Source organism: Gossypium raimondii, chromosome 1, assembly GCF_025698545.1.
Source record: "Gossypium raimondii isolate GPD5lz chromosome 1, ASM2569854v1, whole genome shotgun sequence".
NCBI classification, from domain to species: domain Eukaryota; kingdom Viridiplantae; phylum Streptophyta; class Magnoliopsida; order Malvales; family Malvaceae; genus Gossypium; species Gossypium raimondii.
In genome coordinates, this window is record NC_068565.1 from 5,608,899 (window position 1) to 5,621,593 (window position 12,695).

Consider the following 12,695-nt stretch of genomic DNA (forward strand, 5'->3'; position numbering starts at 1 on the left):
TTCCAAATGCCGAGTCTGCATCCTAACATTGTGGATTATCTATAAAGAAGGAAAAATAAAAGGGGGTGAGCTATGAAAGCTTAGTGTGAGTTCCACCACAAGCAAAAACAGTGCAAACCGTAGACAAGGCACATGAATTTAACAATTTCGAGAATAAACAGATTCACAAAGCACTTCAAATTAATGGTTCTTCACATAAAACACTTCACTTCATTATCTCAGAATTCAGAGTAATAACAATCAAATGACAACTCAGAATATTGTTAATTCAGATCAACTCGACACATGAATAATTAGTGCAATGATTTATCATACAGAAACACTATTCATAAAACAATTCATAATAGCAATTTCAACATATCAACATTTTAGATCATTCAACAATGTACATATGTACATATGTATCATCCCAGAAATTCTCAAGATATCAATGGATTTAAGTACACTTCCGCATTTAGTTTTATTCTTGATGATCTGACATGATAGATCTTGGTTTATTAAGATTTATATCAGTTTTTCGATTCCAACATGAGCAAGATAGAAGATCAGCATTCTTTGGAATGAATGTGGTGTTCTTCAAAATTTTTTCAAGTTCTTTGAATTCTTTAGAGAGTTGGGATTTTGGGGAAAGCTTTTGATATTCAAAATCTTCTTTCTAGATTTCGATTTCTAAACTTATAAACATGCGAAGTTGTGTTGAATGGCTTAGAGGTGATCTCTTTTATAGTTTCAATTATTCAAAGAGAAGAGTTCCTGTAGAATACAACATCATTATTTAAATGATTTATAAGGATTAAACGTTTTTATTTTTTATTAATTTAAATTAATTAGAGAAAAATATGATATTTTTATAAAAGAATTATTATTTATCTCTTATTAATTTAATTTAATTAAAAAAATAGCCCATAATAAATTTTTATTGTTCCAAAATTTTCTTATTGTGCACTCTAATAGTCATGTGACGAGATCAAACTTAACTCATTATTCAATTATTCAACTATGAAATGCATGATTGATTGAAAACAAAACAAAAATCTTGACAGCCAAACTCTCAAAATGAAGTAAAAGCCAAGCGGGCAAGTAGTTGAAAGGCAGAAAAATATGTTCGGATTAGACGCATATGAAAAATAATATAAATATATATATACGTAGGTATAATGATAAATTTAGTTATTAACATTGATAATTTTATTAATTTGATTTTATTTTTTAACTATTATTAGTCTTTAAAAAGAGTTAAATTATTTTTCTATCGAAAATGCCGACTAAAACATTAATTTTTAACGATCTTGATGTGATGATCCATATATATTTTATGCTAACAAACACTATTTATCTTATATATTACGCCAACAAATAATTTAAAATTATTAAAAAACTAAAAAATGCAAACTACAAAAGAATTATTTAAAAATCATAAAAATTTGAAAAAAGCATAAATTACACGTGGATTACCATGCGAGGTTGCCATATTTAAAATTTTAGTTACTATTTCTAAACATTAAATGCTAAATTTATAATGTAAAATATATATTTAAAAGGTTTATAAGTAGAGTTAGGAAGTCTGCATGTATTATTTATTTATTTTTTAAATATAATGTAAAGACATATATATGGTAGCTTTTTAACTTGAATTTTATAGCTTCACTATTGGTATAACAAATGATAATTTTACGTATAAAATCACTAAATCTATATAATATGATTTGTTAAATTATTTAAAATATGGTTATAGGTATAGTAAAATTTAAATGTATTAATAACGACGTGTATTAGATTAAGTGGTGAAAAGCTTGTAGATAAAGAAAATATTATAAAGATACTTTTGTAGTCATTTAAGGGTTTAAAGTACATTGCGATACCAAATAAAAAGAAAATTAAATGCGTGCATGTGTGAAGAACAAAAGTGAGGGTCCCAGAATTAGGTCAAAACGTTGCAAAGCAAGAGATACCCAAAACTGAAACGAAACTAAGGTGACATTGCCTCTTTTAGAACTTTGAAAGCACAATTAGAGATGTATAAAATATAAAAGAAGCTGAAAGAGTGGGTCTAGGAATGGAAAGAGGAAGAGTTAGAGCGAGGATATGGGCGATAAATGAGAGAAAGAAGAATATATATTCATATATAGTAAGCTAAAGATTTGCATTGAATTTTGAAAAACAAATTATATATAACATATCATTTTTATTGATATGATCTGATCTGTCTCTTAGACAAAGTAGGCTTTTTAATAGAGAGAATCTGAAACCTCTTAGATATAGTGATCTTTCTCTTTCCACCCTCTTTTCAAGCTATATATAAATCTTAGCTTAAAACTTGGCTAATGGCTAGGCTTAGGGGTTTGTTTGATCTCTTGACTTCCAATATCTGCGAGATTTGGGGTATCTTTTTCTAAACTTTGTTGTTTCATCTTTGTAAATTTTCTCTAGATTTTCCTTAATTATTTTGATTCCAAAGATTCTACCCTTCCTTTATCTCTCTCTCTAAATCTCTTTTCATCATGCATGAAACTTAACCAGGGTTGCTAGGATTTGTTACCATATTGTTTCTGATATCTTTTTAAAGATTTGGGTGTTTTCTCTTAACTTAAAAACTTCAATTTTTTTTGGTTTTTTTTTTTATGGAAGTTAGTGAAAACAATGGCACCAGAAGATCAAACCCAGAGATGTAGCAACAATAGTAACACCAGCGGTGGAAACAACAATATTATTGGTAGGTCTTCTAAGAAGCAAAGGCCTAAAAAAGTACCCCAAAGAGGGCTTGGTGTGGCACAGCTTGAAAAGATAAGATTAGAAGAACAACAAAAGAAAGATCCAGGAGCATCTTTGATTTTGCCACTAATCCCAAGTTTCCATCCCCCAAATCACCCTTCTTCTTCTTCTTCCTCATCTTCTTCTTCAATTGCTGATGTTTCACCCCCTCCGACTTCGTTCTTTAGGCCTCAAAACATTGATGGAAACACTAGTGCTGCTGTTCCATTGACAAGTAGTGTTAATGGACATAAGTTTTGGGGTTCTTGTTGTGAGTTCAACATTGAAAAAGGGTGTCCTGGATTGGATCCTGGTTGGATTTTTAGGACCAATTTGAGTTTGCCTTATGAATCTGAATCTGGTTGGTCTTTGCCTAGTTTGATGCAAAGGGGACAACCTTTTCACCAACATCAACCTCCTCCTCCAATGGTAAGAAATTGTAATTAATACAATTTAGGGTGAATGAATGGTTAAATTTTGTTGTTTTGTTTTGTGCAGATGAATTTGTCATCAAGAACTTCATCATCAACATCTGTAATGAATATTCAGACGGAGCCCCCTTCAAACCAAAAGTACTATAAAAATTATACGCCTTTATTGCCTGAAGAGGAGAAGGTATATATATATATGATCCAGTGTGTATATACGTTTACCTTGCTATTATGTGATAATAACATGCCTTTTTGTTTCTAAGGTGATTGGCATGAAGAGACCATATCCTTTCTCACTAGACAATGCTCCAGGCCCCCCTCTTCACACCAAATATCCTCCCATTGTTCATTCCATCTATGGACAAATTGAAACTACATCAAGTACCAAAGATACCACATTCAATTTCGAACCCGACGCCTCGAATTTCAGGTTCGATTTTAATTTCCATGATCAATCATTACAAACATTGAAGTACAAGATTCAAATCCCAGACTTTTTCCGTGTTATATTTTCATCAGTTCCAAGGAAGGGCCTTCGTGTTCGACCTCGAACGGCGTTTTCACCCGAGATTTCCTCACATTAGGCCCTCCTGCAACCACATCAATGTGTTCAACGTCAAAATCTAAGCACCCTCCATCAAATCCGATCTCTTACGAGTTGCCGGACCTCGACTCATTAGCTTACCACCAAGTGAGTTCATTAAACAACATGCACCATCTCCATTTTCATTAACATTTACGCTTGTTTGATCGATTTTAATGTGTTTGAAGGCAAGCTTTGGAGATTCAATTACGAAGCAAGGTGGTGGCGGGTTCACTCAACATCGACCTTACTATAGCTTCTTTCCACCGGCAATGGCGCAAATCGAGGGAGCAAAAACAGTAACAACGGCTAATTGTAAAAGTGGAGAAGTTGCTGGACATGTTGATCTCAATTTAAAGCTATAATATAGATTATACATTTAAAAGAAATAATCCCTTTTTCTTTTTTATGAAGAACACATTAAGAATCTCATTTTTCCTTCTAGTTGAGCAGAGCATTACCCTGTGTAATACTGAGCCCTGGATGGAATGATAAAAAATTTGGGTTTCATTTTCAGTTTAGGGTTTAAAATTTGATGCATGTGATTTTTTAAAAACACAAAGAAGATACAGGGATTTGAAAGGAATTTAAATTTATTTTATTTGGAATTTGGAATTAGGTTTGAAGGTTGGGTGGGTGAATGAGTCAAGCAATTTGATTGGTAACAAACTTTTGCATGTGGGATTCTGGAGATCTGATAAGGCTTTATGAGATGGGTCCCTCGAATCTGACCCTTCATTATATAAGTTGCAGAAATTTAATATATAAAATTTTATGTCACACAATTTAAAATAAATATTTAAAAGAGAGAATGAATGAAGGATAATTTTTATAAATGTTTTGATTTTTACAACATTTATTTTTACCATGTTTTTCATTTTAAATTATCAAACATAAATTTTGAAGTCTCATTTTAGTAATAGAAGGACATTATTGATTAAAGATATAATTAAAATACTTTAAAGTTTAAGAATCAATTTAAAATGAGAGTCATAATTTAAATATGTTTAGTACAATTAACTCTACAAGATCACATATTACCTATAAAATTTATAAAAAAACTTTAAAAATATTTTCTAAGAAAATGTTTTTGTATCTTTCTATATAGGAAAAAACTAATTTGCACATATAATAAATCTAAACAATCAATTAAAATTTCATTAATTTTGTATAATTTAATTTTCACTCACATAGTAAATAAATATATTTCATCAAGTTTTATGACATTTCACATTTACTTTTTATAAATATATTTTTTCACTGTCATAATTATTTATACAATAATTTGTCCAAATAATATCATATATATTACTTCAAGAATAATTTTTTATTAAAATGGATAGTTTTTTAATTTGAGAATTTCTTATTTAAAGTTTTGAGAAATTACATGAATAAAAATGTTTTTCTTATCATTAAGAATGGATAGTTGAAGTGGGTAAGTTTGAAGGAGTGAAAAAAATTAAAAAAATATTAAGAGTGAGTTTGGATAAGCGGTAAACGTACCGTACCGCACCTTCTATCCAAACCCACACTAAATGACTTAATTATTTAGTAGTAGCTAAGTTATATTACCGACGACATATAAAATTTAGAGACTAGTCACGAGTCAAATGATATTTATTTATACTTTTGGATGTAATCAATAGCTTTAGTCTCTTAACTACGAATCTTTTAATTTCAGTCTGACAACTAATTAAAATAGAGAATTAAAATACATTAATTAAAACGGAAAGATAAAATCTCAAATTTTAGTATCTAAAAGGACTATAACCACAATTAGGCCCTTTTTTAGTAGACAAAATGGAAATTTTACACGAACGGATCGACTTGGGAATTGGTTATTACATAAACAGGTGTACATTGCCTAAAAGAAAGGAACAAACATATAACCAAAATGAAAATCCGAAACAGTCCCTCTGATATGCAATGTCTAAAGAAAAGACTAGTCGTTATGTTCATGAACCTACGACCAGCCGAAGACGTAATCGAGAACATATACGAGCCCCAACGAGAACGGATAAAGGATGTATGCAACCGAACATGTCCAAAGCGGGAATGTGGTTCGGAAACTGGCGAATGCGCCCATCACGACGCAAACGATAAGAATCACCAACACCTCAGACGAGAAATCCCATGTTAGTCCCCTTACGTAAACGAGCGCCAAGAAAACCGATAAGCAGAGGACGTTATTCATCGTTACCGCCCCATAAAGCTGCATCGATGGTTGATGATCAGTTAATATATGATTGGTTACTTTTACTTAAACAAGTGGAGTAACACGAAACGAACCTCGGAAAATGTTAAAGATGCAGTCCTCTGCTTCTTGCGTGAGGCAAAGATGATAGCCGATACGGCTTCACTCGAATTGGTAGCTAATGGCAATGCGATGAATGAGATGAAAAAAGATGGAATGCTTGTCGCTTCGGAGAAGTTATCGACCGCGTCTACAAGAGGATCTGCAAAGGCAGCTGCGATAAGGGTACCTAGCAATAACATTAGTACTGCTTTGATCGAGATCCATCGAGGGTTTTCAACATTCTCGACGACCTCATCGCTTTGTTCCTCCGATCCTAACAGAGCATGTTCTCTCTTCGTTTGCTGCAAAAATTACTCGAATAAGTCGGTTTGCATAAGTTATGATCTTAAAGAAGTTGTCAATGCTATATACTTGCCTGGTGAAAATGGTCTATAAACTTAAACGTTCCGGCATTAGATTCGAGATAAGCACCCCCGGTTTGCTTTGCCTCATTAATCCATTTCATGATTCCTTCTACAAACTCATCCTCCTGTACAAGATTGTCACGGGAGGTATCGAAATCGGCAATTACTTTACTCACGGCATCGTCCTGATCCAAGTCGATCTCTTCAAATCGGATTCCTATGATCAAAGCTCTCAGTTCGGAAGGAGAAAGACCACCGTCATGATTCTCATCAATCGTCTCGAACAACCTGTAAGATATTGTTTAGCGAGGCTCTAAACATTAAAGTACAAAGTACTGGCAGAAGCAAGTTTTTTCTCAAATGTGGAACTGGAAACTCACTTCCTTATGATCTCTGTATCAGGTTCACCATCATCAGTAAGAAGCCTTCCCAGACCATGCTTTTTCAAGTGCCTTAAAATTCCCGATATGACATGTTTGTGCTTCGCGAAAGCGATTCGTCTTCTCTGGATCCAAGGCTGAAAGACCTGCAAAAATACACATAATAACAAAATCACTTATTATGATGTCTAAATAAGGACCACCATTGGAACATATGATGATGGAATGAATTCCTTTCTGGCACATAATATTACCTGATAAACGCAATAAGAAATCAACATCAAGAGCGATATGACAAGCGCAATCAAAACGGCTAGGTGTCGTCCCGAAGTCGAACTTAAAGCTTGTGGCAGTTGAACAATAAGAAAAGGGATAACTGATATAGCCATTATTCTTGCAGCATAGCATGTCCAAATATCGGTACTGACACCTGACTCTGCAAAATTTTCAGTTACGGTTAAATGGCATATGCATGATAAAACAACACTAGACCATCACATATAGGACTAACTAGCTAAGAACAATGTTGAGCAGAGCTGTGCACCTTTTAAGTTAAAACCTTTCGTGTTTGTTCCATCGATCGCAACCGAATCATGAAGATCACACCTGCCGACGATAATGCAGGATCCCCATATCACCGTGAGAAGCATGACAGTAGACCCCGCTAGCAACCCCATTCCGACCGAGACCTGGCTTTGAGCAGTTTCGGCAGTTCCGGAAAGTCCGGACACTGGAAGAAAAGACAGACAAACCAATCATAAGTCATTCTAAACAGAGAATCCTCGATTGTGTCTGCAGGATTGTAGTAAAAAAGAATTGCAGGTGAATTTTACATTTTCCAAATAACTTTTATTTTAGTTTTAGTTCATATAAATTCCATAATAACTATTATATTGAATAAACCATTGCAAATAAAACTCTCCAACCCCAAATTTTATATTTTATTTACTAATGATAAAAATTAAAATTTAAAAGAGTCGGTCCCCCCACCCTTGCAATTTGGCACTGCCAGCGGCCACTAAACATCAACATTGGACTCTGACCCAACACAGATCCATATGCAAAAAGTTTAAATGCATGGTCCAAAAGTAGAAATTCCTAAATAATATAATGCAAAGTAAAAAATATTAAAGGCCATAAGGATCCAGGATATTCCTATAAAAAAGCAGATTCATATTAAGAATTTTAAGAGAACGAATTATCTAACAATATAACTACACCCAAAAGAATCGAATCAAATAAGAACCTAAAAAAAGCAACAACAAAAAAGTTTAGGCGCCTTGTTCGTTCTGGGGAGCAAAATATCGATTAAACTAAATAAATCGAATAAATTAAATCGAATAAACTGGTGAAATTCCATGTTCACCACGTATTAATGAGTGCTTGACTAACTGAACCAACCTAGGCATTTTCCATAAGTGGAAGGCTAGATTTTGCATCACATTAATGCTCATTAATATATGAGTTGAATTTTCAGCTTCCTTGTGCAAAAAAAAATGAGCATTAACGCATTTTCTCACCAACCAAACAACATAATAATAAAAAGTTCCTGGGAAAAAAAAAAAGGGAAGAAAAGTTTATAACTTACCGAGAATAAGCATTGCATCGGGAAGAGCTCCAAGCATAGGCAAGAACAATCCTCCAACAATACCGGGACCGAGGATCTCAAGCAAAAGCTCACTTCCATAGGACAAGTACGTAGCAGCCAAATACATGAGGTATCCATAAACAATGATCAAAAACATGTTCCCCAGGACTGTCGTGGTGCAGGGTAAGAACCCATACGACTGTTCGCACGACTCCTCAGCTGAAACCGGAGGTTTAAGGAGGAGGTAAGGTAGGTTTTTGACGGTGGAAATCCCATCGGAAACGAGACCTGTTGGGGATGGACGGCCGGTGATGAAGCGAGCGTGAGATGGAAACGATGAGAAACAGAAGATGAAGAAAAAAAGGAACAGGAAATGTTTGGAAGTCATTTTCTTTGTGGGAATTTTATGGCATTGAAAAATGAAGATCAAAACAAGGATTTTCGATTATTTATATGGAAATAAAAAGGGATTGAAAGTGAAGGAGTGTTTGAACCGTGTGTGAAGATGATTAGACAAGAAAGTGTGAACTTGGTACAGAAAAAAGAAGAGTTTATGGTAAGTAATTAAATCTCCATTTGTAAAAATATCAATCTTGGACAATAATTTAATTTTTACTTTGCTTTTGACCCCTAAAAAGTAGAAACTGCCAATTTAAGATATGAAAAACTGGAAGAAAGGTCAATGTCTGATCTAGTTATGGGACAGGGTGAAGTGGCACTGTGAGATTGGACGTTTAAAAATTGTGATCATTTTTAAGATTAAAAGATATTGAAATTATAAAATGAAAATCATATTTTTGTTGATTGGATAAGAGTCCATTCATTTTAAACCTTATAAATGCGAAATTCAGTAAATATTTATATTTTATTCAAAACATATTAAATATTACACCATATTTTATCACATTAATTATTTTCTTAAAATAACAGTATCTCATCTATTAATGATAAAATATATTTTGTTTCAACATCTTTGACTTTCGTCAAACTTAAACTTAGCTAAAATATCGCTTCAATTAACTAATTTAGAGATAAATCTAACTCAAATACCGTTTCAATTAACTAATTTAGAGATAGTTTTTTTTTTTTAGTTAAATGCCCATTCTTGAAAAGAGATTAGTTAAAATGGGGTTGTCGGTTACTATAACATGAAGGAACCACTTTATTGAACAAGGGCTCATTTATATGGGCATTTATTTATAGTGCAGTGCATTTAAAATGAGATTAGTATCTAATCTCACCACAGTTGTTTTTACACTAATCTCAGGTAAACGCACCGCCCATCCAAAGAAGCCTTAATTCTTAGAAGAAACCAAATCTCATGCTCATCGTTGATTTGCCGTAATTTGATATGGCAAATTAAGCTTTCCCAATATACTTAAGGAGCTTATTCTCAAGCAAAGTAGTGTCTTTTCTGTAATTTTTCGTAATTTTTAGGTTTAATTTAATGAGTGTAAATGTCTTGTTTTTATTCATTTTGAGACCTAATCTGGCCAATAGTGCCATTGGGGACCCTAACGTATGCTTGAGTGATGTAGGGACGTGTTGGAGGCTAAAATCAAGTAAGAATGGCACCAAAAGAGAGGGCATTGCGATATCGAAACCTTGGAATCGTGATACCTCCAATAGACCTAAGATAGGAGACCACCCTTCAGTGGTATCGTGAAGCCCCCCAAGTTCGAAATTGCTCAAGGTATCGCGATATTCTCTTACTTACTATCACAATACCGATATCGTGAGAGGACAAAAGTTGATGAAAAGGGTAGTCTTTGTCCACTTGAAGCACCAATCATTGAAGGCTTGTTCAAAAGTATTTTGGGCACAAGAATTGGGTCAAAATAGCTGCTATATCAGCCAAAATTTGGCTAAGAGATAAAGAAAGGCCACATTAGCTTGTTCAGGCTTAGTTTTTCTCTAACTAATTTAAATTCTTTAAGGATAATTTTATCTCTAAATAATTTAATTAATATGAGATTAATAAATAAATAAAATTTAATTCTTTAAAACACTCAAATGAAGAAGTATGTTCTACAAAGACTCTTTGCTAGGTTGTTTGACATTTTAATAAGGGATCACTTTTAAGTCATTCAACACAACTTCAAAAGTTCAGAAGATCAAATGATCAAAAGTTTAGAAATCAAAACTTGAAAAGACGATTTTGAATGTTAAAAGTTTTCTCCAAATTCAAGAAATCTTTAAAGAATTCAAAGAACTCAAAGAAATTCGAAAAAAAATACAACATCGGTTCTATTGAAAGTTGTTTTTAATCTTGTTCAATCAATGTAAAAAGGCTAGACTTGTTATTCAATATCAAGTCTAAAATGACTCTGAAGCAGAATCATCCATTTAAAAACAAATCCCGAAAACCTTTGGATCAAACTCTATCCAAAATCATTTTCTGTTGGAACATTTTCAAATATTTATAGTATCCCAATAACTATAAATGAATGGGTGTAATTAATCAAAAGATAAATCTTTTGGTCATTGGTCAAAAGTTATATCATTTGATTTTTAAAAAGAATTATAATTATTCAAAAATATCATTTGAATAGTTACAAAATTAAATGAATAATTATTATTATATATTTATTCATAAAGACACCTATTGAAAGATGTCTCTATGAAGAGACAAGAAAATTCCTATAAATAGGAATGAGTTTTCATTTGGAAATAGATCAACAAATTCTAATATTATTTCTTCTCTTCCTTCATTTTCTAATATTATTAGATTATTCTATAAAGTATTACTGCAGAAATCCTTTGTAGAAATTGAGTTTTTGTTACACATTACTCATGCATAGTGGACTATTCTCGTCAGTGCAAAACGCAAATAGTCATTGGCTTCATTGTATCCTCGAGGTTAATTTTCTTGGAACTCATTTGCACACTGAAGATAAGTGGGGGCGAATATAACCTTAAAGATAGTGGCTTGATACACGCCTTGGAGCCTTGTCCTATTTCTTCTTTTTCTTTTTGAGTTTCGATCGTGTGTTCGAGATTTTCCTTACCGGAGTTTTGTAATAACAATTTTAAGGTTATATTTCATGATGACTACCACAACACATGAAAGTGGAACACTAAGGGAGTTGGCTTCCAACTTTGTTAAACTTGATCGTTTTGATGGTGGCAATTTTCGACGATGGCAGAAAAAGATACACTTTTTGTTATCAACTTTGAAGATTGCTTATGTTTTGGATACTCCAAGACCTGAAGAGAATGAAAACGAATCTGTTGCTGCAACCCGAGAAAGACAAAAATGGGACAATGCTGATTACATGTGCATGGGCCACATATTGAATGGTTTATCTGATGGTTTGTTCGACACCTACCAAAATGACGTCACCGCTAAAGAATTATGAGACAAATTGGAGGCAAGATACATGACCGAAGATGTTACAAGTAAGAAATTTCTTGTCAGTCGTTTCAATAATTATCAAATGGTTGATGGTCGTTCTGTTATGGAACAATTTCGTGATATTGAAAAGATGCTGAATCAATTTAAGCAATATGATATGAAAATGGATGAAATGATTGTGGTATCCTCTATAATAGACAAACTTCCTCCATCTTGGAAAGACTTTAAAAGAAGTCTAAAACATAAGAAAGAGGAAATATCTCTTGAGGCTTTGGCAAATCATCTTCGTATTGAAGAAGAGTATCGAAAACAATATCAGAACCTAAATTCTGAAAATGCCAAAGTACATGTTACAGAGGAAGTACAGACTACTAAACCATTTAAAAGAAAGTTCAATCAGGCTGATAGAGCACCTAAGTTCAAAAAGAAACAAAAGGGCTCATGCTATCATTGTGGAAAGCCGGGACATTTCAAGAATGAATGTCGATTTTAAAGAAGAAATCATCTTCTAAGGTGATAATAACGAAAAGTTCGTTGCAATGATATCGAAATTAATATGGCACAAGATGATAATACATGGTGGATTGATACCGGAGCAACCAAACATGTGTGCAAAGACAAAAGCATGTTCACAAAGTTCACACAATGTGAAAATGACAATGTCTTGTACATGGGAAATTCTTCCACCGCAACAATTAAAGGCAAAGGGTCTGTTGAACTACAATTCACTACGGAAAGGTTTTAACCTTAAATGATGTATATTATGTACCGAAGTTAGGAAAAATTTAGTGTCTGAAGTCTTGAATAAGTTTGGTTTCAAACTTGTTTTTGAGGCAGATAAGTTTATTTTGTCTAAGGGAAGAATTTTTGTGGGAAAAGGGTATATGTATGAAAGCATGTTCAAACTTAATATTATTAATAAGAATAAAATACTATTTCGCTTATA

General features: G+C 32.9%; 2 protein-coding genes across 4 annotated transcripts; one reads left to right on the top strand and one right to left on the bottom strand.

Annotated features, from left to right (window-relative positions):
* The first annotated feature begins 1,996 nt into the window (after nucleotides 1–1,996).
* On the top strand, nucleotides 1,997–4,275 carry LOC105778496 (uncharacterized). 3 transcript variants are annotated; one of them, XM_052630702.1, is made up of 6 exons: nucleotides 1,997–2,128; nucleotides 2,629–3,180; nucleotides 3,250–3,366; nucleotides 3,446–3,612; nucleotides 3,702–3,873; nucleotides 3,954–4,275. In XM_052630702.1, the coding sequence occupies exons 1-6, from the start codon at nucleotides 2,057–2,059 to the stop codon at nucleotides 4,128–4,130; spliced, it is 1,257 nt and encodes a 418-aa protein (XP_052486662.1). In that variant the 5' UTR covers nucleotides 1,997–2,056; the 3' UTR covers nucleotides 4,131–4,275. The 3 variants fall into 3 exon arrangements, with proteins under 3 accessions (XP_052486662.1, XP_012457668.1, XP_012457676.1); XM_012602214.2 differs by having other exon boundaries at nucleotides 2,006–2,382; nucleotides 2,633–3,180; XM_012602222.2 differs by having other exon boundaries at nucleotides 2,008–2,382.
* A 1,183-nt stretch (nucleotides 4,276–5,458) lies between these two features.
* Nucleotides 5,459–8,939, bottom strand: LOC105778511 (sodium/calcium exchanger NCL). The gene is made up of 7 exons (XM_012602234.2): nucleotides 8,395–8,939; nucleotides 7,351–7,536; nucleotides 7,061–7,242; nucleotides 6,807–6,952; nucleotides 6,438–6,714; nucleotides 6,055–6,363; nucleotides 5,459–5,977 (listed from the first exon to the last, which is right to left on the bottom strand). The coding sequence occupies exons 1-7, from the start codon at nucleotides 8,780–8,782 to the stop codon at nucleotides 5,729–5,731; spliced, it is 1,737 nt and encodes a 578-aa protein (XP_012457688.1). The 5' UTR covers nucleotides 8,783–8,939; the 3' UTR covers nucleotides 5,459–5,728.
* Between the last annotated feature and the right edge of the window lie 3,756 nt (nucleotides 8,940–12,695).